At 49.4% G+C, this 22,590-nt stretch overlaps 1 protein-coding gene across 1 annotated transcript in view; it reads right to left on the bottom strand.

Annotated features, from left to right (window-relative positions):
- The window catches only part of PTPRN2 (protein tyrosine phosphatase receptor type N2), a 523,279-nt gene that overhangs the window by 442,820 nt on the left and 57,869 nt on the right, over positions 1 to 22,590 (bottom strand). The window contains exons 5-7 of the mRNA XM_065883635.1: positions 15,945 to 16,104; positions 3,858 to 4,215; positions 3,625 to 3,810 (exon numbers count right to left, since the gene is read on the bottom strand). Of these exons, the coding sequence (XP_065739707.1) occupies positions 3,625 to 3,810; positions 3,858 to 4,215; positions 15,945 to 16,104 (704 nt within the window). The remainder of the gene's footprint in view (positions 1 to 3,624; positions 3,811 to 3,857; positions 4,216 to 15,944; positions 16,105 to 22,590) is intronic.

The raw sequence follows: 22,590 nt of genomic DNA on the forward strand, positions 1-22,590 counted from the left end.
CCTTCTCTACTCCTCTGCTCACCCTAAAGTCTCAGCACACAACTTTGCACACAATAGTCAGAGAAAGCTAGACTTTGGAGCTGAATGGCATTTAAAACGTTAGAGTCCAGGACCAATGAGCCCAAGAAATAAAGCAAATTGTGTTTAAATCTGCATTTTAGACGGTTCTTAAAAGCTTCCATCCACTTTGCCTTAAGTGACCTGACTTTGGGACAAGTGCTATCACCTGCTATCTCAAGCTGCAGTTTCCTCATCAGGAAAACGAGGCTGACAATAACACCACCTTTCATGGTTGACGTGAAGAGCAAATGACACCATTCATCCACTCAGCAAACACCCTGCAAGGCACATGCTGAGTCCTGGGTGCAAATGTGAGAAAAGCAGCACAGTTTGCTGGCTTCCGTAAGCTGACGGTCTACAAGCGGAGACAAACATTTATCCAATACATGCAAATGCGTGAGTCAGACTGTGAGACATGCTCCAGAGAAAAGTACAGCCCTGCGAGGGCTTCCCTCGAGGTGGGGTAGGGTGAGGTGAGCTCCTCTTGTTGGGGGATCGAGCACTTTCCAAACAGTCAAGGTGAAATGTGCCAGAAAGGTTACGTGGTCGGGGCTGCTGGACGCTGATGAGACACAGGGAGGCAGCGTCCCCCTCACAGAAGGTCGCTGTCCCCCTGAAGGCTTCTTGCTGAACGCTGGACACGCTGGTCACATCTCCGAGCTCCTAGCTCACAGGGCGTGTGGAACAGAGGAACAAGTACACGTCCTCCTTGGGGTGCAACCAGGAAAGCACAGGACAGCATCAACAGGCAGGAAGGCAGAGAGCTGGTCTCGCCAAGAGAAAACCCACAGCCACGGCGATCCACAAACCGCCAAGGATCACAAAGGGATGAATCTCTCCTCTGAGGAGCGAGGGATTCGAGCTCCAAAGGAGGCTCTCCAACCCCTAGATCCTGCACAGGAGAGATGAGCCCCCAAAACACCTGGCTTTGAAAATCAACAGGAGATACATCTAAGAAAACTACAGAACTACAGAGAATGGGAAATTCGCTCTTAAAGGGCCCTCGTGCAGACTCACTTGACTCAAAACCAGCGCAGACGTGCCTGATTGCAAGGCACCTGGATCACAGAGGAAGGAGACCCACTTACTCATCTTGAAGTACCTGCTGGAGAAACAGGGACCACTTGGGATGCTCCCCAAGGACTGAGACACTGCAGGCGCCACTGTGGAAATCGCCACCTAACCTGTTAGCCCCCTACCGAGAGCGCTGCCACCCCTGCACCTCAGCAGGGCTCACGACCAGTCAGGCGATAACCCCACCCGCCAGCGCCCCTCCGCGACACTGACCTCACCGCAACAGGAGGGCAGGTGCCCCACACGGGCACACCCCTTGAGCTCCGGGCTCCGGTGGCCAGTGGGATTGCACCTCTGAGACCCACAGGATGTCTCCTACAAAAGCCACTCCTCAAGACTGGGAGAGGTAGCTGATACACCTAACGCAGAGAAACAGACACAGAGAATCAGGCAAAATAAGGAGACAAAGGAACATGGTTCCAATCAAAAGGACGAGACATAAACCTCTGAAAAAGAACTAAATGAAAGAGAGAAAAGCAACTCAGCTGATAAAGAGTTTAAAATAATGGTCATAAAGAAGCTCACTGAACCCAGAAGAAGCATGGATGAACACAGCCGGAACTCAACAAAGGGACAGAAGTTATAAGAACTACCATATGATCCAGCAATTCCACTCTTGTGTACTTATCCAAAGAAAACAAAAACACGAATTCAAAAAGATATATGCACCCCCATGTTCATTGCAATAGCCAAGAAGATATGGAAGCATCCTAAGTATCCATCAACAGACGAATGGATAAAGAAGATGTGGTGAGACTTCCCTAGCGGTCCGGTGGTGAAGACTTCACCTTCCAATGCAGGGGGCGCAGGTTTGATCCCTGGTAGGGGAACTAAGATCCCACATGCCTCAGGGCCAAAGAACCGAAACATAAAACAGAAGCAATATTGTAGCAAATTCAGTAAAGACTTAAAAAAAAAGGTCCACATCAAAAAAAAAAATCTTAAAAAAAAAAAGATGTGGTACATACATATACACAGTGGAATATTACTCAGTCATGAAAAAGAATGAAATTCTGCCATTTGCTACAACATGGATGGACCTAGAGGGTATTAAGCTAATGAAATAAGCTGGACAGAGAAAGACAAATACTGTATGATTTCACTCATATGTGGAATCTAAAATAGAGAAACAACATAAAGCAAAACCTCATTGATACAGGGAACAGATTAGTGATTACCAGAGAGGAAGGGGTTGATGGGGGCAAGATGGGTGAAGAGGTCAGCTGTATGGAGATGGATGGTAATTAGACCTTTGATGGTGATCACTCTGTAGTGTATACAGATGTCAAACTAAAACGTTGTACACCTGAAACAATATTTTTTTTTAAAAAATGATACAAGGGAATAAAAGAGGGAGGAGAAAGCTTTTGTAGTTTAAAAGGCGCTTAACAGGTACGTCCACCAATTCAGTGGACCGTCTTCGGATACTGCCTTCAAAGAACCGACTGTAAAGAAAATTTACAAGTGAGAAATTTAAACACAGATTAGATACTTGGTGATATGAAGACATTAGTGTGAAGTTTAACATGGGATAAAGCTGTTTGGTTAGGTTTATTCATGAGTTGTATCTCTGGCAGTGCAATACTGAAGTGTGACAGTTGAAACCTGACAGCATGCGATTGAATCTGTCAGCGTAGGGGAGGAGGGGGTCACAGAAGTAGCGAGAGGAACCCAGCAATGCATGTGTGGGCGTTCATCCTACAAGTCTCTCTGTTTGCTCTGAGACTAACATTTTACATGACTCTTTAAAGCATATAGCGCAGCTGGGAAGACAATATATATAAAAAGATAAACCCACATTGCAACGTAGCCCAGGAGAAAACGCCAACCAAATGATGCCGCTAATAAGGGTCACTGGAGAGCGGAGAGAGCATCTCCAGAGGGTGTTCCCCGAAGAGCCCCACCAGAGCGGCCCCGATCAAGCCTCCACTTACAGACAGGGAGCGCGAATGGGAACGGACACTCAATATTGTTTTACTCTGTTACCTGCTTCATGTTATTATTTGTATATCTTCAAAGGAGAAGTCATATTTTATCAAAATCGCACTTTATATTTTACGGTCTTAGGGAAAGGCTGTTAGAAAACAGATGAGGCCCTTGGGCATCTCACAGAGGCTAGGACCGGCCAACAGCCCTCCTCCCGTGGGGCGACCACAGCCGGGGTGACTCACATCAAGGGCCGAAGTGGTGGCCTCGAGGGCTGGTCACTTCAAGGGCCCAAGTACACTCACGGCACTGGGGGCAGCGTTCGTTTCAGGCCGGTTTCATGGGGGCCAGCAAACACCCATAAACTAAGGAGCTGGGCATGAGTCTGACCACAGGAGTGGAGAGGCGGAGACAAAAGGAAAGGGCAGTGGCCTCCGAAGTCGTTTATATTCAATTTACCAAACGCTGGGCGGGGCCAGCTTTGGCCTGTGAGTCGTATTCCCTCATCATCTCCACCAATAAAGTCATGAAATAGCGAGACTGTCGGGGCAGCGAGAACTGAACGCGGAGGGCGTCTCCCCCAGGAGATCCGAAGGTCCCTCCGCCGCAGGCACTGGCCGCCTGAGTCCCCGCGACCCAGGAGCAAGACCAGGACGGACGGCCCCTCCCACCCCTCGGCATCTGTCCGCTCTATGGCGGAGCCTGGTGCGCACGTGGAGAGAGCCTCGGAGGCCCGGCCCGGGCAGCTGCCTGAGAGGCAGAAACAAGCCGACGACAAGCACGCAAAGGGTACTTACCGTCGTCCGTGCCCAGGGCGTCCCTGGGGTCCGGAGGCGAGGGCCATTTCTGGGGGGCAGCCGGTGCCGAAAGGACCCTGGGCTCTCGCCAGGGTGCGCGCACGAGCTTGCGGGTTGCGGGGTCGCCGTCCCTGGGGGGCGCGGGGGGCTTCCGGGCCGCGTAGGCACCCAGTGCGGCGACCAGACTCTGCCTGTCCGCACCGCCGGCCACCTTGGGGCTGAGCTCGTCGGGCTGGAGCCTGCGGAGCGTGCGCAGCGGGCGGTCCCCGGGGAAATCGGCCCGGGACGCGGGGGCATAGGTCAGGGCGGACGTCCGGGCCACGAAGGTCAGCACGCTGTCGGCCGGGGGGTCCTCACCCTGCAGGGGCCGGGGGACAAACAGCAGGTGAGCGCCCATCGACGGGCAGGCCCTGAAGTGGCACCGGGTCTGGACCTCCGGGCGCTAAACAGCACCAGGCACCCGGAACGCGCACCCCAAACAGGCACCACGGATTAATTCACGGGTGGGCCGGGTCCCACGTCCACATTCCTCCCACGGTGTTTTTTTCATAACAGCTTTACTGAAATACAGTTCACACGCCATGAGATTCACCCCATTCAGTGTTTTTAGCAGATCCGCAGAGCGGTGCAAACATCGCCTGGAACGGAACCCTCTATCACCCCATTCCTCCTCCCCCGGCCCCAGGCAACTGCTCATCTACCTCCTTCTCCATGACTTTGCCTATTTGGGGGCATTTCACGTAAGCAGAATCACAATGGGGCCTTTGTGTCTGGCTTCTTTCGACGAGCATGGTTATTCCAAGGTGCGTCCGTGTTGTAGTACGTTGGTGCCAAATTCCTTTTGATGACTGAAAATTATTGATTAAGGACAGAGCACATTTTGGTTTCTTCATTCCTCAGCTGGTGAACATCTGGGTGGTTTCCATTTGGGGGCCATTATGAATAACGCTGCTGTGAACCTTCGTGTACAAGTCTCTGTGTGGACCTGTTTTCACGTCTCCCGGGCACGTGCCTGGGAGTGGGGTGCTGGGCAGCGGCCAGCTCTGCATGAACTGTCCGGGAGCCGCCAAAACGTGTTCCCGCGAGGCTGCACCACTGTCACCGTGCCGGCAGCGTGTGAGGGCTCCATTTCTCCTCTTACTAGTTTTTATTTTATAGTACAGCTGTCTTCCTTCGACACAGCCACGCACTGGTGTGTACGGTAACTCCACAGAGTAGCTTCCCCCGCGACGGACTCTCTCCTTTGTCTGATGGTTTTTATTTCACTCCAGCTCCTGTCTTTACTGATCACTTAAATCCCTTTTACATCCATCCAAGCCTTTTTACAGCGATATTCTGGCCGGTGAAGGTGCCAGGGCCTCTTGTTTTACAGATGATGTCGAATCCATGGCCTTTTCCTCAGCCTCCACCCACTTTGCCTCCTCACTCATTTGGTAAACGTTCCCCGGACATGATCTCATCACACTTTGTTTTGCCCACTAGACACAACAAGGCCCAGTTTCCTCACGTCTGGGACAGCTGTAAAAACGTTAGAAATCTCAATGTTCTGCCTCTGACGACGGCACCGTCAGAATTTCATGGACAAACAGTAATTTCCCACTCGGAGATGACTCAGGGCTGCTTTCATGGTTCTTCTCCGGGTGCAGGGACCATAAACTTTTAAAATCTTGCCCGTTCATATTTTCTACATGCACCTCCCTTGGGGCACAAATCAGTGTTTAGTCAGTGGGTACACACTTGGGGATCTAGTTAAGATGTGCAGCCATCACTGAATTTAAGACAGTGGCTCAGACCCCCAAATCTGTCTATTTTAAAAATATCTGCGCTCAGCCTTGCAGGACAGGTTTTCACGTAGCCAGCCTGAAGCAGGAAGCTGGGGTTGACAGGGTGCTACTTTCCGTTCTCACATATGAGCGTGGGCGGGTCACCTGACCTCTTGACACTCGGTTTTCTCCTGTCAGAGGAGACTGGCCATCATCTCCAAGATTGTTTTTAGTTCTAAATGATGTGATTTTAGTTGTCATCCAAATTGTATAATTTTGTTCAAGTGCTGGCTGAAATCAACTGCTTTTCCTTTAGAAGAGAAAAAGTAAGATTCATGAGAGAGAGAGAGAAAGAGAGGGGATGCCTCCACAACAAGTAGCCCCTCCAGCAGTCTTGCACAAATTGGGTGGAAGTGTCAATCTTAAGTTCAGCCTGAACTTCCGTGGAGAAAGGCTGTCTCTGAACACCTGGTCGGGCCCCAGCGCTGGAGGCTGGGACGGCCTCCGGGAGCCTCATTACGGTGCCACGAGCACCGACCCTCTTTGCTGGAATGCACCTTCTACTCCAAGGGCCTTTCATTAGAGTCGAGTGGAGAGCTCGGGGGGCGGGCACAGCAGGCTGCACACAGCGCAGACAGTCAGTGCTGCGTGTGATCCGTGCCGTGGACCAGGGTAAACAATCTGCGTGAGGTCTTTTATGCTGAGCCAAATTAAGGTGAAGAGGGAAAAGGAATATTTCAGTAGGCAGACTGTAAAAGTAATAATAAAAAAAAACCTTCAGTTTTCACAGGTGACCCCAGGTCCTCTGAGAGTGGGAGAGCTTAGCGCGGCCCCGGGTGAGGGTGCCCAGGTCACCCAGAGCCTGGGGGCGGGGCGTGGGGGGGAGCAGCGAGGAGGGTATCCTCTCGGTCGCTGCCTCTTTGAGGCTTCCTATCTGGACGCAGTGAGCACGTAGAGGGAGCTGGCCTCTGGGCAAGGCCGCCGGCCTTGGGTCTCACAACTCTGCTGCTTGGTGACCTTTGCCTTGACGAGTTATTTAGCCTCTAAGTCACCTGTAAAATGGGGATGATGGGCGTAGCACCTGGCACAGAAGCGCTAGTAGCTCCTACTTACTAGTGGCTTACCGCTAGCCTACTAACAGCTAGTGGCTGTCACTCACTCGCCCGTGTCACACCCGCATTTCCTTTAGAGCAGTGGGGACCTGAGCACCGGCCCTGAGGGAGCCATCCAAGTGGACTCTGTCCCACCTCTGGGTCTAAAATTCTACAACCATTTTCAACCCCCTATTCCGAAGACGTTTTAAACCTCAGTCCAACAAACCTACGATGTCCAATTTCCTAAGATAATGCCGAGTAAGTGCTATGACTGCAGTTGCCCAAATCTGGAGATTAGCAACCTGTGGAAAGCATGAGGACTGGCTGGCACAGCCACTTCCGGCCTGTTGCCCCTTCATACTGTGTGTCATCCCAGTCTAGTTTGGGTGTCGCTGGTGTGGTCCGCGTCGCGTGTGTGAAGCAGCTGCTGCCAACCTTCCTGGAATGTACCCTGGGACGACAGTCCTCAGCCCACGGTGTTCCACACGAGACGGCGCAGATCCACTCCCTCCACGTCCCACAAGGGTCTGCTGAGTAAACCCAGGGGACAGGAGGCTCGGTTGGGAGACTGGCCCAGTGCCGTCAGCACAGCTCTGTGTGACCTTCAGAACTTTCTAACCTCTCTGAGCTCCACTTTTGCCCCCACAAAACTGGGCGGGGCGGGGGAATCCTTTTTTTCTTGAAGCAGTTGTATTAGGGAGAGTACAGGTACCTAGCTCAGCACATGGCTCAGAGGAGGGCACTGGATAAATGGTAGCATCAGCATCATTGCTACCAAGCGTCGCCACCACCAGCAGCATCACAGCCACTAGTGCTGCTGTGTGCTGAGCTCTGGACCACATTCTACGTTCTCCAGGGGAAGAATGCCTCCAACATGGACCTGTCCTCAAACAGCCTGCAGACTGAAACGGGAGTTAAGTCACAGACATCAGTAACTATAATGGAAAGCATATCAAAGAGGTTTGGGGATACGGAGTTTGGAAGGAAGTGACCGTAATCAGCTGGGGAAATCAGGGCAGCTTCCTGGAGCCAGGTGACACCCTTCCTAGAGCCACAACTTGCATCACATCCCCTGCCTGCGTGGCTCCCAGCCGTGCCAGGGCCTGGGTACTACAGCTGAAAGTCAGGGCCCCTTCCTCTCATGGAGATACACCTGCCCAGTCCCAGACTGCACAATTATGAGTTCCGACGGCAGGCCCTCCGAGTCCCACTTGCCAGCGAACACTGAGTGGATGGGACTTTTGTCTATACATTAGTCACTCGTGCTCATCACATATTCTCTTGTGCCGAGGATCCAGAACAAATTAGGAAACCCCAATTGAGCCACCTTTTGACCACAGAGCAAACATTTCCTCCGGTTTGTCTCACAGCCCGAAGGCAGCGTTGACAAGCACATTGATCAAGACACACTTGCTGCCGGCGTGACAGAGCACATGGCGGTGGGGCTGTCCACAGGCTTCCTAATGAGACGGCCCCATGATGCCGTTGGAGGCGGCAAGATTGGGGGGCTGGGGGTGGGTCTCGGCAACCCTCACGTCCGGCTCATTAATGGAGAGTTGGGGTTAGACTGCTCTGCCTCGTTGGGCTCGGGCCGTAGAGGGTGATTCTGGCAAAAGCCGGTCTGTCTCCACACAGTGGGAAGCCGTCAGTGCTCAGTCCTGGTCAGGCTCTCAGCTACCCGCCCACGTTCAGGGGCAGCAGATCGGAGGTGTCATTCTTACTGACAGCACTGTCCCCAGGACAAAAACATTTCAGCATTCAGAGGAGCCTCACGCTGGTCTACCTTTGACCACGACAGCTACGCTATCTGCTGCTCAGATACAGAGCTATCTGTTAGAAAAATCAGTCCCCAGTTTCTAGGGTTCACAAAATCTGAGGCTGAAGAGGTGTTAAGTTCTAAACCACGGGATCAATGAATTTTGCAGAAAGTTCACAGCAGTACAAAGCGTGGATGTTAAGTTACGGATATCTGCAAACGATGCTCCATTACGTAGCTTGGAACTAGTCTACAGAGACGGCTGACGACAGGACGCGCGCGTTGGTTCTCGTCTCCCCGTGGCACTACCTTCTTGCTGCGTCACCTCTGCGTCACTGGGCGCTCCTCCCGCTTTGCACTTTGTCCTTTGCGGCAGCTGCACCCCACACCCTCATGCCCGCAAGCAGAGGTAAAGGGAATGGACTGAGGCAGAGCTGCAGTCCGCTCTTCTGTCCAGCCCGGGTGAGCACGAGGCGTGGGGTTGCAGGTCAGCTGCCTGCCGCGTCCACCCGGAGGACCTCAGGACAACCGTCCCACGTGGGCGGTGTGTTCTGAGTGCCAGCGCCAGGCCATTCTTTGGCTTCATGTGTTTTTACTTCTTTTTGACCCTCTCAACAGACATGACATTTTGGTGTCTGCAGACTCCTCATTTTGTGGGTAAGGAGACAGGATCTCTGGTGAGTAGAAGCAGAGCTGGATGTGGCCCCAGGCCTGGCTTCAGGCAGTGCCACAGAGAAGCAGGCCCGTCCTGCAGGCTGGCTGACGGAAAACGCAGAACTGTGCTCAACTGGCTTCCAAGAAGGCAACTTGGGGACCTTCTTTTTGGCTTAAAAAACAAACATGAAAAAGTCGAACAAGAATTCCACCAATTAAGCATCTGAAAGTGAACATTTCACTCTGTCTGTTTCAGCCTCGGTTTCCCTCTGTAAACGGAGGTGTCACGTCTATAGGACAGTTTGGGGGAAACTGCCACCCTAGCACTGCCGAGTCCCCCACACGCGATCACAGTGTGTATCTCCACGAACGTAGGTCTTCTTTAATTGCTCTCAATGTTTCAAAATTTTCAACGGTTAAAGCCTTACACATATTTTGTTAGATTATGTCTAGTTGTTTCATAATATTTGATGCTATTACAAACGATATTTTTATAATTCCAGTACCTGACTTCGTATATTTGTATATTTACTCTGCATTCCACAGCATTTCCACACTCACTTATTCATCTTAGTAGCTTTTTCGTAGATTCCACCAAATTTTCTACAAAGATGATCACGTAACCTGGATGCCTTTTATTCTTTTTCTTGCTTTATCGCACGAGCTAGGCCCTCCAGGGCAATGTTGCACAGAAGAGGTAAAAGCAGACATCCTTGTGGAATTCCAGATCTGAAGTAGAAAGCATTCATTCTTCCTCATTCAGTATGGTGTTAGCTGTAGGTCTCTATCATGATGTTGGCTTTTGTCAAGTGCTTTTACTTTTGAGACTATCATATAGCTTTTCTCTTCCTTGTTAACGTGGTAAGTTGTACTGATTAATTTCCAGATGTAACCAGCCCTGCATTTCTGGAATAAATCTCCCTTGATCGTGATGTATTATTATTTTTTTATATTGTTGGATTTGATTTGTCTAGAAATTTTGTTTCTGTATTTCTGAGATAATCATCTGTAGTTTTCTCTTCTTTTAATATCTTTCTCTGTGTGATTTTGATCCTTTGACATTTGTTGAGACTTACTTTATGGCTCAGCACACGATCCATCTTGGGAAATACTCTGTGTACTTGAAAATAATGTGTATTCAGTGGTTTTTAGGTGTATCATTCTATAAATATCAATTAGGTTATGTTGGTTGATGGTGTTGTTCAAATCTTCTATATCCTTACTGATATTTAATCTGTTTGTATAATCAGTTCCTGAGAGAGGAAAGTTGAAATCTCTAAAAATGATTGTGGACTTGTACATTTCTCTTGAATAGTTTCATATTTTTGCTTTATGTATTTGAGGCTCTGACATTAGGTTCATAAAAAGATTTCTATGTCATCTTAATGAATTGACCATTTACTCATTATAAAACGTCTCTATATCTAATAACACTATTTGTCTTGAAGTGTACTTTGATTAATGTCAATATACTCACACCAGTTTTCTTATATTTAGAGATTCCATTGTGTATATTTTCCATACTTTTGCTTTCAACCTATATATGTCTTTCTATTTCATGTGCGTTGGCTTTAGTAGAATATAGTTGAAGCTTGTTTTTTAATTTTTATTCAGATTGAACATCTCTGCTTTTTATTTGAAGAGCTTAATCCATTTGTATTTAATATAATTATTGATATGGATGGATTTAATTCTACTTTCTTGATATTTGCTTTATATTCAACCCATCTGATCTTTCTTCCTCTCTTCCTCCTTGCTTTCCTTCCTATGGATAAGTGAAGCATTTTTAGCATTCCATTTTATCTCTGAATTGACCTTCAGTAATACCTATTTTTGCCTATTTTTAAAATTATAATGTGTCTAATTTATCACAGTCTACCTTCAAATAATATCACAGAACTTCACAAATCGACAAAAAGTTACAACAGTGTAATTAGTGTTCCTACCTACTCTTTGTGGTCCTGTTGTCATGTAGTTTTCTTCCACGTAAGCTAAAAACCCCACAAATACATTTTTATTATTTTGCTTCAAATATCCAATAGCTTTTATCCAAAAATTCATATATGTTATGTGTGTGTATCTTTTATATTTACTTGCAAATTTACCATTTCTGGTTCTTTTCATCCCCTTTGTAGATATTGGCTTCTATACGATATCATTTTTCTTTAAGCTAAAGAACTTCCTTTAGCATTTCTGGAGTATGAGTCTTCCAGACACAGATTCTTCCTGTTTCACCTACAGTTTTGAACGATATAAAAGTCTAAATTGACAGGATTTGTTTGGTCTTTTTTTCCTTTTCAGTACTTTAAAGATGTTCTTCCATTGTTTTATGGTCTCCTAATGAGAAGTAAGACTTCATTCTTATAATCATTCCCCTAGATGTAAGGGGTCTTTTTCCCCTGAGGATACCTTTAAGATTTCCTCTTTATCTTTGGTTTTCCCCCAATTTGATTATGATATGCCTAGATTTGTATTTATCTTGCTTGAGGTTCACTAAGCTTCTTGGATCTATGTTTTGATGTTTTGTCAATTTTGGAAAAACCCCAGCCATTATTTCTTTAAATATTTCTTCTGCCTCACTCTCTTTCTCTTTCCCTTCTAGGATTCCAATTATACTTGTGTTAGAGTTATTTGAAATTGCACCATGTATCCTGGATGTCTTGTTCCATTTTGCACTCTTTTTTAAAATATAATCTTTTTTAAAATAAATTTATTTTTTTATTTTTGACCGCGTTGGGTCTTCGTTGCTGTGTGCAGGCTTTCTATAGCTGCGGCGAGTGGGGGCTACTCTTTGTTGCGGTGCACAGGCTTCTCATCACGGTGGCTTCTCTTGTTGTGGAGCACGGGCTCTAGGTGCGCGGGCTTCAGTAGTTGTGGTGCACAGGCTCAGTAGTTGTGGCACATGGGCTTAGTTGCTCCGCAGCATGTGGGATCTTCCCGGGCCAGAGCTTGAACCCGTGTCCCCTGCATTGGCAGGCGGATTCTTAACCACTGCGCCACCAGGGAAGCCCTACAATATGTTCTTTTTGTTTCACTTTTGATCATTTCTATTGAGCTGACTTGAAATTCACTGATTCTTCCCTCTACTCTCTCTAGTCTATCATTAAGCTCCTCAAATGAATTCTTTACTTCTGATCTCATTACTTTAATTTGTAGCATTTCCATTTGGTTCTTTTTTACTCTTTCCATCTCTCTGCTACAATTTTCCACTTGTTCGCTTATGCTTTTCCACCTTTCCCACTCAATCCTTTCACGTATTTATCCTAATTATTAAGATATCCTTTTCCAATAATCCCAACAAATGAGTCATACCTGGATCTTCTCCTATCGACTCTTTACTCTCTTGACCAAGAGCGACATCTTCTTGTTCCTTCATGTGTCTGGAAATTTTAAGAGTAGAGGAGGATGAAGTAAACGATATTCAACCCTAGGAAGCAGACGGTCCCTTCTTCGCTCAGCCTGCTGATGTGGCGGCTGAGTCCATGAAATCTGTCGCTGACGTTGGTGTGGATTCTGTCGCAGAGGCGGTCAGTTCAGTCACTACTGACTACAGTGATGTTGAGGGCAGGACTGGGGCCCTTTCTTCAGCAGGGCTCAGATCCAAGCCCCAGTGCAACCCTGAGGATCGCTTCATGCTCTGCAGACAGCTGCCGGTTTTCTGAACCAGGGGAGCTCTCTCTGATTCACAGCCCGGTACCGTTGTGAGTCGCGGAAGACTTCTTTTCCGGGCTTTCTGCATGCTATTCACAGACCTTTCTCCACCATGCAGCCTCATCCCAACCCTTCGGAGGGCTGAGGTGTGCTCAGAAAGGCCTGGAGTTCCTTGGAAGGACATCTCTCAGTCCTTGTCCCCCTCTCCCACCCTCCAGTGTCCTATCTCCAGCACTCAGTGCTCTGTGCAGCCTGCCTCTGGGCTCTACCCTTGCGCCAGGCTCCGCTGCCAACAGTCCTTAAACCCTAGGCCGCCTTCTTCCTCTCCCCGCCGTGGTTCCTGCCTGTGGGAAAGCAGCAGTGGTCTTCTCTCCCCTAGAATGAGCTCATCGCTTTCTGAATTTAGTTCATTCAGGTTTCTTTGTATCCTAGCTTTCTGGGTTTTGTTTTTGCCTTTGAAGGCTATGGTTTAGTAGCTCCCTTGGCTTATTCCTGCTGTCGCGGTAGACCAGGGGGACCTCTTGACATGCTGCACTTTGAGCTCATCTGAGCATCTTCAACTGCCGACTTCTGGTTGTTCTTCCAACGCCCAGCCCCTGGGAAGCCCTTGACCCCACGTGCCCACCTGGTTCAAGTTCAGCCTTCCCTCCATTACAGCACCTGCTCTGCTTTTAAATGTATCTTTGTGTCTCCCTCATTCAGTGAGATTGTAAAATCCTAGAGGGCAGGAATGTAAAATCCCAGCACCTAGCAGTTTCTTGCACAATAAAAATGCGTAAAACAAGGATTCCAAATAAATCAGTTAATTCATGGTATTTCCAAATGATGACTTTCGGTTTAAACCTCCTCCAAAGCATAGAATAAACTGGGACCTACAGTGTTTTCTGTAATGAACGAGCCCTACTGTGGTTGATAAAAGCAGGAGCTGGTTTCCACCACTAACAATGCAGAAGCAGTAACTGCATTGATTTGGTGATGATAAGAGCACAACTGTGCATCAGGGCTCGGGGCTGGGCGGTTCTGTCTAAGAGGAGTGTGGCTTTACTCCCTCTGGCTTCTTTCAGGAAGTAATTTGTACTAAACCTCTAAAGATGGTACGTTCACAGCATTTCTCTGTCTATGACAGCTAGATTTTTGATGACACATACATAGAAAAGATGACTCATAAAATAATTCATTGCAAATTGGCTGCACCTTGAAAGATCATCGGTGTAGAAAGCTTACATTTCCAACTGAAATACTTCATCAACCAAGAGCGGAGGGGATCAGAGAACACTGCCCAAATCCCCGGCAAAAGTCTGCACGAAGCGCTTCTTGTACCTTAGCCTGTCTCAGTTTATTACAGGGATGATGAAGAGCTTTCTCCTCATTTAAACCCTGGACAGAGAAAATAATGAGTTCCAGGTTTTCATGCATTTTTAAATATTGAGAAGCATCCATCTTAACAGAGGATAAAAATACCTAAGCCAAAATGCCACCAAGTGCTCATTTTCGAATAATCCTTGTGACTGTCATGCTGAAACAGCTCTGTGACCACAGAATTCATCATTCAAACTGGACATTTCTGAGAGGGAAAAGGGGCTTTTGGTAATTTTGACGGGGCAGCAGGCACAAACCGGCACGGTCCAGCCGGACCACGAGGTGTGGTCATTCCACTGGGCGGGAGTTTTAACGATTACGGAGGGCAAACTTGATGGGCGCTTTCGGTTGCTGACGGAACGCTGGACAAGACCGGGGACAGCCATTTTGTTTCCCCATCAGTGTTTCCTAGAAGGGAGGGCAGGTCGGGATGTGATCACTCCTGTCCGAGGCAGCCCAGTGCCGAGGGTACAGCTCCGGGAGGAATGCACGGTCCTGGCAAAGACAGCAGGCACCTTTCTCCTCCAGTGGGGAAGGCGCCTGGAGAACACGCACAGGGCTGGGCCCACCGCGAGCACGAGTCAGGGCTGGAAGGGCTCTGAGCTAAGTTCCCCGGATCCGTGTGAGGGCCCGAGTGCAGCCGGAAGAGCAGCACATCTGCCCCCGGAGCCGTGTCGGCTGCTCACCTGCGTCACCACTGCACCTCCCGGAGGCTCAAAGACCCCGCCGTCAACAAGTCCCTACAGTCGCTGCAGCTTATTCCTAATTCCCGCGTCTCGCGGGCGCGGACAGCAGGCGAGCGTGGCAGAGTCAGGGGCCCACTCAGGCCCCTCCAGCTGGCTTCAGGCCACTCTTGGTCCAGGGAGCTAACCGAGCTCAGCCACCCCGCACGGCCACCACGTGTGTGCCGCCCAGCATCCAGCCCAGAGCTGGCTGAAGTGACAGGAGAGCGAGTGAAGGCGTGGCCCAAATCGCTCCCCCGGTGTCCCAGGGCCTTGCCGCCTTGGGATGAATCTGGGGGGTGTGAGAGGAGCAAAGCGTCCCAGGCTTTCATCCATCTTCCAGCACGGCATCAGGCTTAAAATGGGTCAAATTCCATTGGCGGAAATAACCTTCCACAGAAAGAAGCGTGAATGTGGCTGCCGAACACCCCACGTGCCCAGAGCACCTGGACTTCCATGCTTTCCCCAAGGCCACCCTCAAGATGCATGAGGGCCTCTGGCCCTGGACACCACTTCTAGACCCGTCTCTTCTAGGCTAGTCAAAAGCTGGCAACTGGTTTGACCGGTTGTCATAAAACCATGCATACTTTCCCATCTAGAAAGTTATGAGATTTCTCATCGTTTCTATAAACTGTTCTTTTAAATGGGCTTCGAGTTCTGGATGGCTCTAGAGCAGACTGGCCTTGGTACAGAATGAACCTGCACTGAGGACCTGACAGCTGCCGCACGCGGGGCGCCCCCGAGGGCAGGTTGCGTAAGGAGAACCGCCCTGGGACACGGGACCTCAGTGCCGACACCAGGACAGTCTCGGGCAACCAGGATGGCTGCTCACCCTGTGCCCACCGACTTCCTGCTGTCCTGCCTCACAGTGGACCCCGCAGCTGGGTCCCGGGTCCAGGTGGTAAGCGCAGGTCCTCCCGAAAGGGTGGAGACGCACCCTGTCTCTCCCTGGCCCCCCCGCTAGCCCGAGACACAGGAGAAAAGCCCAGCGATGCCACAGACATAGGAAACGTTCCCTGTGTGTGCCCGGAGGAAGCCCCCAGCAGGGGCAGACACACCCCAGACCAGAGAGGGGCTCTGAGGGTCACCTGGGCCGGCGGCCTGTCCGGCTTCAGCCCGGGGAGCACATCAGGGATGGCGGCCTGGGACAGGGCCTCCAGGTAGGGCAGGTAGCGCTGAAGGGCCTCGGCCAGCACGTCGCCCTCGAGGCTGAGGCTCCGCTTGTCCTGGACACTCTGCTTTGAGCTCCTGCAAAGCAAAAGGAAAGCGTGAGCCAGTCCACGGGGCGTGGCGTTGATTCCGCTGACAGACGCTGCCACAGCGAGGGAGGGTGGCCGCAGGGACCACGTGGGGACCCGGGCGTCAGGCCAGGTGGCGAGAGCCCGGCCCCCGCTGCTCTCACCAACTGCAGCTGGAAACTTTCATGCGCCCCCTGAGCCTAGCGGCTGAAGACTGTGCAGACTTGGTGAGTGACCCTGAGAAGAGGACCAGCCCTAGAGTATGTTCTCAAGAAGCGCCCCCGACCACCGGGGACAGAAGACAAACTAGAATGTGGGAAACAGCTAGCACTTACTCAAGCCCAACAAGAACCTGAGTGGCAGAGAGGTTTCCTCAGTGTGGGGAGGGTCAACTGGAGAGCCCTGGTCCTACCATCCACTTGCTCTGGGACCCCACCATCTCAGCCAGCGCCCCCCATGTGCAGAGGAATGGGGTAGGGGCGCACTGCGTGAGTGACTCCTGGAAGCTGTGACCGCATGGGGTTCCGTGGCATGGCGCGGCGGGGGGCAGAGCGGGTGGCATCAGCTTGCTACTCAGCTGACCCTAAGGCGGGGGGCCCTCCTGGTACCCCAGTGTGACCACAAGGTCCTTAGAAGAGGAAGAGGGGGTAGAGGGCTGGTGTCAGAGTGATGTCATGAGAAAGACCTCCAGCTGTGAAGGATGAGCGCGAGGACCGCAAAAGGCAGGAAGCGATCCCGAGAGGCTGCTTGGAAGAAGGGACCTTGTTCTTGGGGGTTTCTCTTGTTCATTGCTCTGCCCAGAATCTGCACAGAGACCAAGTCACCGTCGGCACTGAGAACAGCGTCCACCGAAAGAACAAGCCTGGAAACACCTGGCAGGCTCTGGGGTGACGCCGAGTCAGCTTTACAGCTGTAGCCTTTCCCCCCGCTGACCTCTCAGATGGCACTTTTCCAGCGTTAGGAAAAGCGTCTCTGTGACTAAGATCGTTTATCACTGGGAGTGAACTTCAGAAAACAAACTGATTATTGTGGTGAATGGCAGTGATGCAGATTATGGACTTACTTGGAAAAAACATGTCTTGTTTTCTTTTTCTTTTAAGAAAATGCACTTTTTAAATTATATAAAACACAGTACTCAGTCCCCGTCAAACTCTTTGACAACCACAGACACTGTTTGTGGGGAAAGTGCTGGACCACACACGACCTCAAGCTGTGCTCTGTGCCGGGGCTCAGTAAACGTGCGGTGACTTGTGAATCATAGATAACTGCACACATAGATAAGTGCTCCCTGATGTTTATATACAATGTACGTGGGGTTTCCTCACCTACTAAACTCATTTGATCTTCATGTAAGTAAACATGGGCCTTTAAGGTTGTCTTATTTTCTATAACCGCCGCAAGTGCCCTAGATGTGAACGAGAATATCCCAGACCACCAGAAGAGGCAGAGCTCACACGCCGTTCACGTGTGCTTTCGGCACGTGGGAAGGACGAGGACGCGTTCGCTGTTTTCTTCATTTATTCCCATCTTTTCTCTGACTTTGTATTTGGAGAGACATAGCTTTTGATCTTCATTTTTATTTACAAATGTACCAAATGTGATAAAAGCCATGCTAATTGTAGAAAAGGAGGTGTTCTTACGTGCAGAAGTGGACGTCCTGCGGCTCCCTGGCCTGGATGGGGTGGGGTAGGTGGGGATGGAAAGGCCGTAAGCGCGGGCAGAGGGACAGAGGACGCGTGCAGCCTGCGGCTACCCACAGCCTGGGAGCTGAAAGCAGGGCTGCGTCCAGCACAGCAGGGCTGGCTCGCTGTTCGGCCGCTGCCTCTCGCTGTAGCCAGAATACAGCCCATGGCCTGTGCCCGGAGGGGGCCACCCGGCCTGCCCAGGTCACCTCAGAAGATGTGCACCAGCTCCGGGCCCGGGAGCCTCAGGGCTCCGGAACCTCTGTTACTGCGGCTGCCCGGCCTCTACACCACTGCACACTGGGGCCCGTGTCCCACGCAGCTCAGGACCCAAGCGAGACAAGCTCCCTGGGTGCCCCAGGTCAGGATCCCGATGGGCTTGGGTCTGCTGCCCCGCCAGCCTGGTGTCGTCTCAGACGACAACCTGAGGACGAAGAATCATCGCCCCATCGTCCAGCTGAGGGGACCGAGCCCCGGCGCATCACTGGGTCACGTGGCGAGGCCAGCTCTGGTTGTGCCCAGAAACCAGACAAATAAAACCGGGCTTCTTCGCAGTCGGGGATCTATAGGGTCAGCGGCCCCGGCCACACCCACTCCTCATGGGGACGGGACATCCGTGGCCTCTTCGGGTCCAGGACACCGTCCTGTCTCCCAGGCTGATCCGGGCACTCTTCCGCAGTCCAACAGTGAGAACGGTGCTCTGTAACGGAAGTGACCTCCATCCTGATGGCAACGAGGCGTCTGCAGTGACCGAGGGTGGGGTCACCACGCGTGCACGCCTGCAGGCGTGTCTATGAGGGTACGTCTGTGTGCGTCTCTGTGTGTGTCCGTGCATGTCTGCATGTCTGCGTATGTGTCTGTGTGTGTGTCTGTATGTGTCTGGGTGTGTATATGTATTTATCTGTGTGTGTGTGTCATGTGTGTGTGTCCGTGTGTATCTGTGTGTGCCTATGTGTGTTGCAGATGTTGGGTGAGGCTGTGTTACTACAAATAAAGTGCCTGTTTGCTAACAACCATACCCACTTTCAGGGACCAGGAAACAATGTTTTAAGTATTTTATATCCAAACATGACAATCTGTTCCTTATATGTGGGTCTTTACTGTGATTTAGGGAATGTACTGGGGTTTTAGGCGGGTGTGTACCTCTTTGTAGATTTCCCACTTGGAGTAACGGAGAACAGGCTCCCGGCTAGTGTTTCCATGTAGAAAGTCTCATTTTCAAGAATGTTAGGGGTTTGATATCTGTACGTATTTCATAAAAGCTGGGACTTACAGAAAATCTTCACATTTGTGTTTAATTATTGCAATTGATAAAACTGTCCTGTTTTTATTTCTGATGCCCTTTTCAAGCTACACTGGCTCAGACTTAATAGGCATATAAATGATCAGGGGCTGCACGGTTCTTTGCATCTCAAATCACGGCTACGGCTTCCCTGACCATTTTTTAATGGATGAAATTTCATGTTCTGTGTGTAATTTAACTGAAGTCAATTTACTTTTCTGGTACTTTTTCTCACTAATTGCTAATCAATGTAGATAGAACAACCTCACAAATGTGTCTTGAAATTGTCTTATTCATCTTCCCTGCGTGTCCGCTGCTGGAGGACTGTTTGTGACACTGTAATATGTCACAGCAGCGAAGAGAGCGTCCATCTCTGTGTGTGCGACACTGTGGCAGTTAGCTCTCAGACTGACTTTTGCCCTGTCGTTCGGCTTGAAGTAGGTCAAAACTTTCTAAGTGTACCTTTTCTCCCTCAAAAGACTAAGAATGTAGTCCCTACACGCCGGTCTCCACTGGTCCCTTTCCCACCTCCTTGCACTGACCTTCAGGCTCCAATAACATGGGATGCTTTAAGCTGTCACCCAATGTGCTCAGGAAAAAAAAATCCGAATTATAAACAGAATCTTTGCAAAGAGCACACAGTGACCTGGTTCTCACTCCTTTCTCCATAATCCCAACCTTGTCTAATGATCATTTCGGTGCCGTTTTATTTTTCACGTAAACAGAATTCACGGCTCAGTCAAGTCCTCCGTAACATTGCTGCCCACCCCACCCCCATCTGTTCTGGCCATCAGGGGCCTCGGCAGAGGGTGTCCCCAGGCTCCCGGCGTCTGTCCCTCACGCAGCATCCACGACGCGGCTTTGCCTCTTCCAGGCTCTCAGGCAGGCTTGCTCTGCTCCCCCCAAGACTGGGTGGGGCTGGGCGTCCTGACACCACACTCTGAGCTTACTGCTACCTCCTGAATGTGTCACTGGCTTGGGGCCAGTTCCTTCATCTCTTTTAATGTCACCTGTCCTGTCACAAGATTGCTGACTGTGGATATTCACACATCTACAGGGTACAGAAAGCTCTGGAAGTACCCTGTGGAATGAAGGTCAGGCAGGATTCTTGGTCGGTGTGGTTACCCACGTAATAAACAAAAGTGTCACAAGACCCTTCATGCCTTCCTTCCTTCTTTAGTCAACAGCTCTGGGCTGGACACCCACCTGTACACGGCATGTGCCAGGCACCAGGGATGCGCTGGGAAGGGGGTGGGGGGCCCGAAGGTGGGATTCCTCCATTAATAGTGACTCAGACCTGTCACTTCAAAAACTGCCTGGAAAACCTAAAGGTGATGGCCGCGGACTGAATTTGAAGTAAGATACATAGTTACAAACACTAAAGATGGTGAAAGTAAACCAGTCACAGGCCAGAGAGGGAAAGAAAGAAAGCAGAGAGATCAGGGGTCTCTCGCCAGAGGGGCTGTAAAAAATGCCACCTGATGTCATTTATAAATGCTGCATGCAAAGTAAGAGGCTCCAAAGGGCAGAATTTTAAAGGATTAATTAGACGGCAAAACAGAGACAACACAGGAATGGTAATACCGATTTTAGAAAAGTGGGATCAAGACAAAAAGTACTAAAGATGATGAGGTCTCCATTTAAAAACGGCAGCAGGTGTGATGATCCCCAGTGGAGGAGAAATGCTGTGAGTGCGTATGGGCTGAACGTCAGAACCCAAAGTGTGTAAAGCTAAATATGTTAAAAATGGAAGGAAGATTTATGGAAATAGCTTTTGTCTGAGAAATTTCAATAAATAAAAATATAAATAAGGACATTTGATTTTGAGTAATATAATTTATATTTATATGTAATTATAAATTTTATATATGATTATAAACTATATATAAAAATCCGTACACTGTAAATAGTGGATACAATAGTTTTTTTTTTTTTTTACACGGGCCTCTCACTGTTGTGGCCTCTCCCGTTGCGGAGCACAGGCTCCGGACGCGCAGGCTCAGCGGCCATGGCTCACAGGCCCAGCCGCTCCGCGGCACGTGGGATCTTCCCGGACCGGGGCACAAACCCGTGTCCCCTGCATCGGCAGGCGGACTCTCAACCACTGCGCCACCAGGGAAGCCCGATACAATAGTTTTTTGAAGTATCCGTTGAAAATTAATAAAAGTGTGGTATAAACTAGGCCACAAAGAGAACCCCATATTTCTAAAAAGTAAAAACTGAACATGTCACATTCTCTAACTAAAATGCAATAAAACTAGACACTGATTTAAAGTCTAAAGACAAGAGCACATAAATATGAACAAAGGAAAGAGCCTACACTTACTGCTCCCAAAGGATCTAAAATTACAATTACAGATAATTTAGAACAAAAGCAAATGAGCCCATCAACATTACAGGATGATGCCAAAACCACGCACGAATGCATAGCCTTAAGTGATTTCACTGCTTTTTAACAATGAATAAATAAAATTAAGAACAAAACTTTCAGCTCAAGAAGTTTCATAAAAACAATAAATCTAGGAATGGTGAAAAGAGAAAAGTCCAAGAGATAATTATTTTTAAAAATTGTGTTAAAAGGGTAAAGAGAAAATGCAATGGCAAAGGTGTGATAATTGCACATATGGTGAATGATTTTTTAAATTATAACACAGTACTGTGACTCACACTAAGTTAACAAATTTGGAAATCCCTATGAAAAGGATAATAGTTCTCTGCAAAAATGTAAAATCTGTGAGCATATTTCACCAATAATCTTAGAAGACAATGAAAGTGTTATGAGATTTACCTACAAAGAAAGATCATTTAAAAATATATACCAGGCAGCAGACAATTTCAACGCTAAAGAAAGTTTTGCAGAAGGTTTTTGAAAAGAAGGAAAACTATTACGTGTGTATCATGACGATCCTGTAACCTCGACAAAAGCTGAGGAAGAAGAGGGTGGGTGACCAGATTCCTGTCACCAGGCAGAGGCCCCATAGGACACGCGGCATCTCCAAACGGGACATCCAGCAGTTTAAAAAAGGAACTGTTCGCAAAGACAGAGCAGGACCAAGAGAACCGACAGGCTGACGGTGGAGAAGGGCTGGGTCTATGGGAGGGAGGAGTTAATGGGTCACAGCGGGGGTCCAAGCAGCCATGACCTTGGCAGAGCCCTGGGTGCGATGCCTTCCCACCCTCCCAGCCAGGGGTGCACCACGGCCAAACCCACCCAGCCCGAGGCCAAGGACCTGCTGGTGCGGCCCAGGAAGCCCATCTCTCCGGGGCAGAGCGGGCGAGGGGGGAGGGAATTAACACCCTCAAGGAAGAAATTAGAACTCCCACCTCGAGAGGGCTATGAGCTCCCTTTCTGCTGGCAACTGTACCTCGTGCCATCTACGGAACAGACCGGAAAGCTACTTCTATAAAATACGGCACGTGAAGAGTCACTAGCCTTAAATAACAAGGCTATGCAGAAAAATACAAAAAATACTTTGTATGTGGACAAAGGTCACGCACAGGAAATCCATACAGAGAATTCCAGTCCCTACAT

Source organism: Phocoena phocoena, chromosome 9, assembly GCF_963924675.1.
Source record: "Phocoena phocoena chromosome 9, mPhoPho1.1, whole genome shotgun sequence".
Taxonomy (NCBI): Eukaryota; Metazoa; Chordata; class Mammalia; order Artiodactyla; family Phocoenidae; genus Phocoena; species Phocoena phocoena.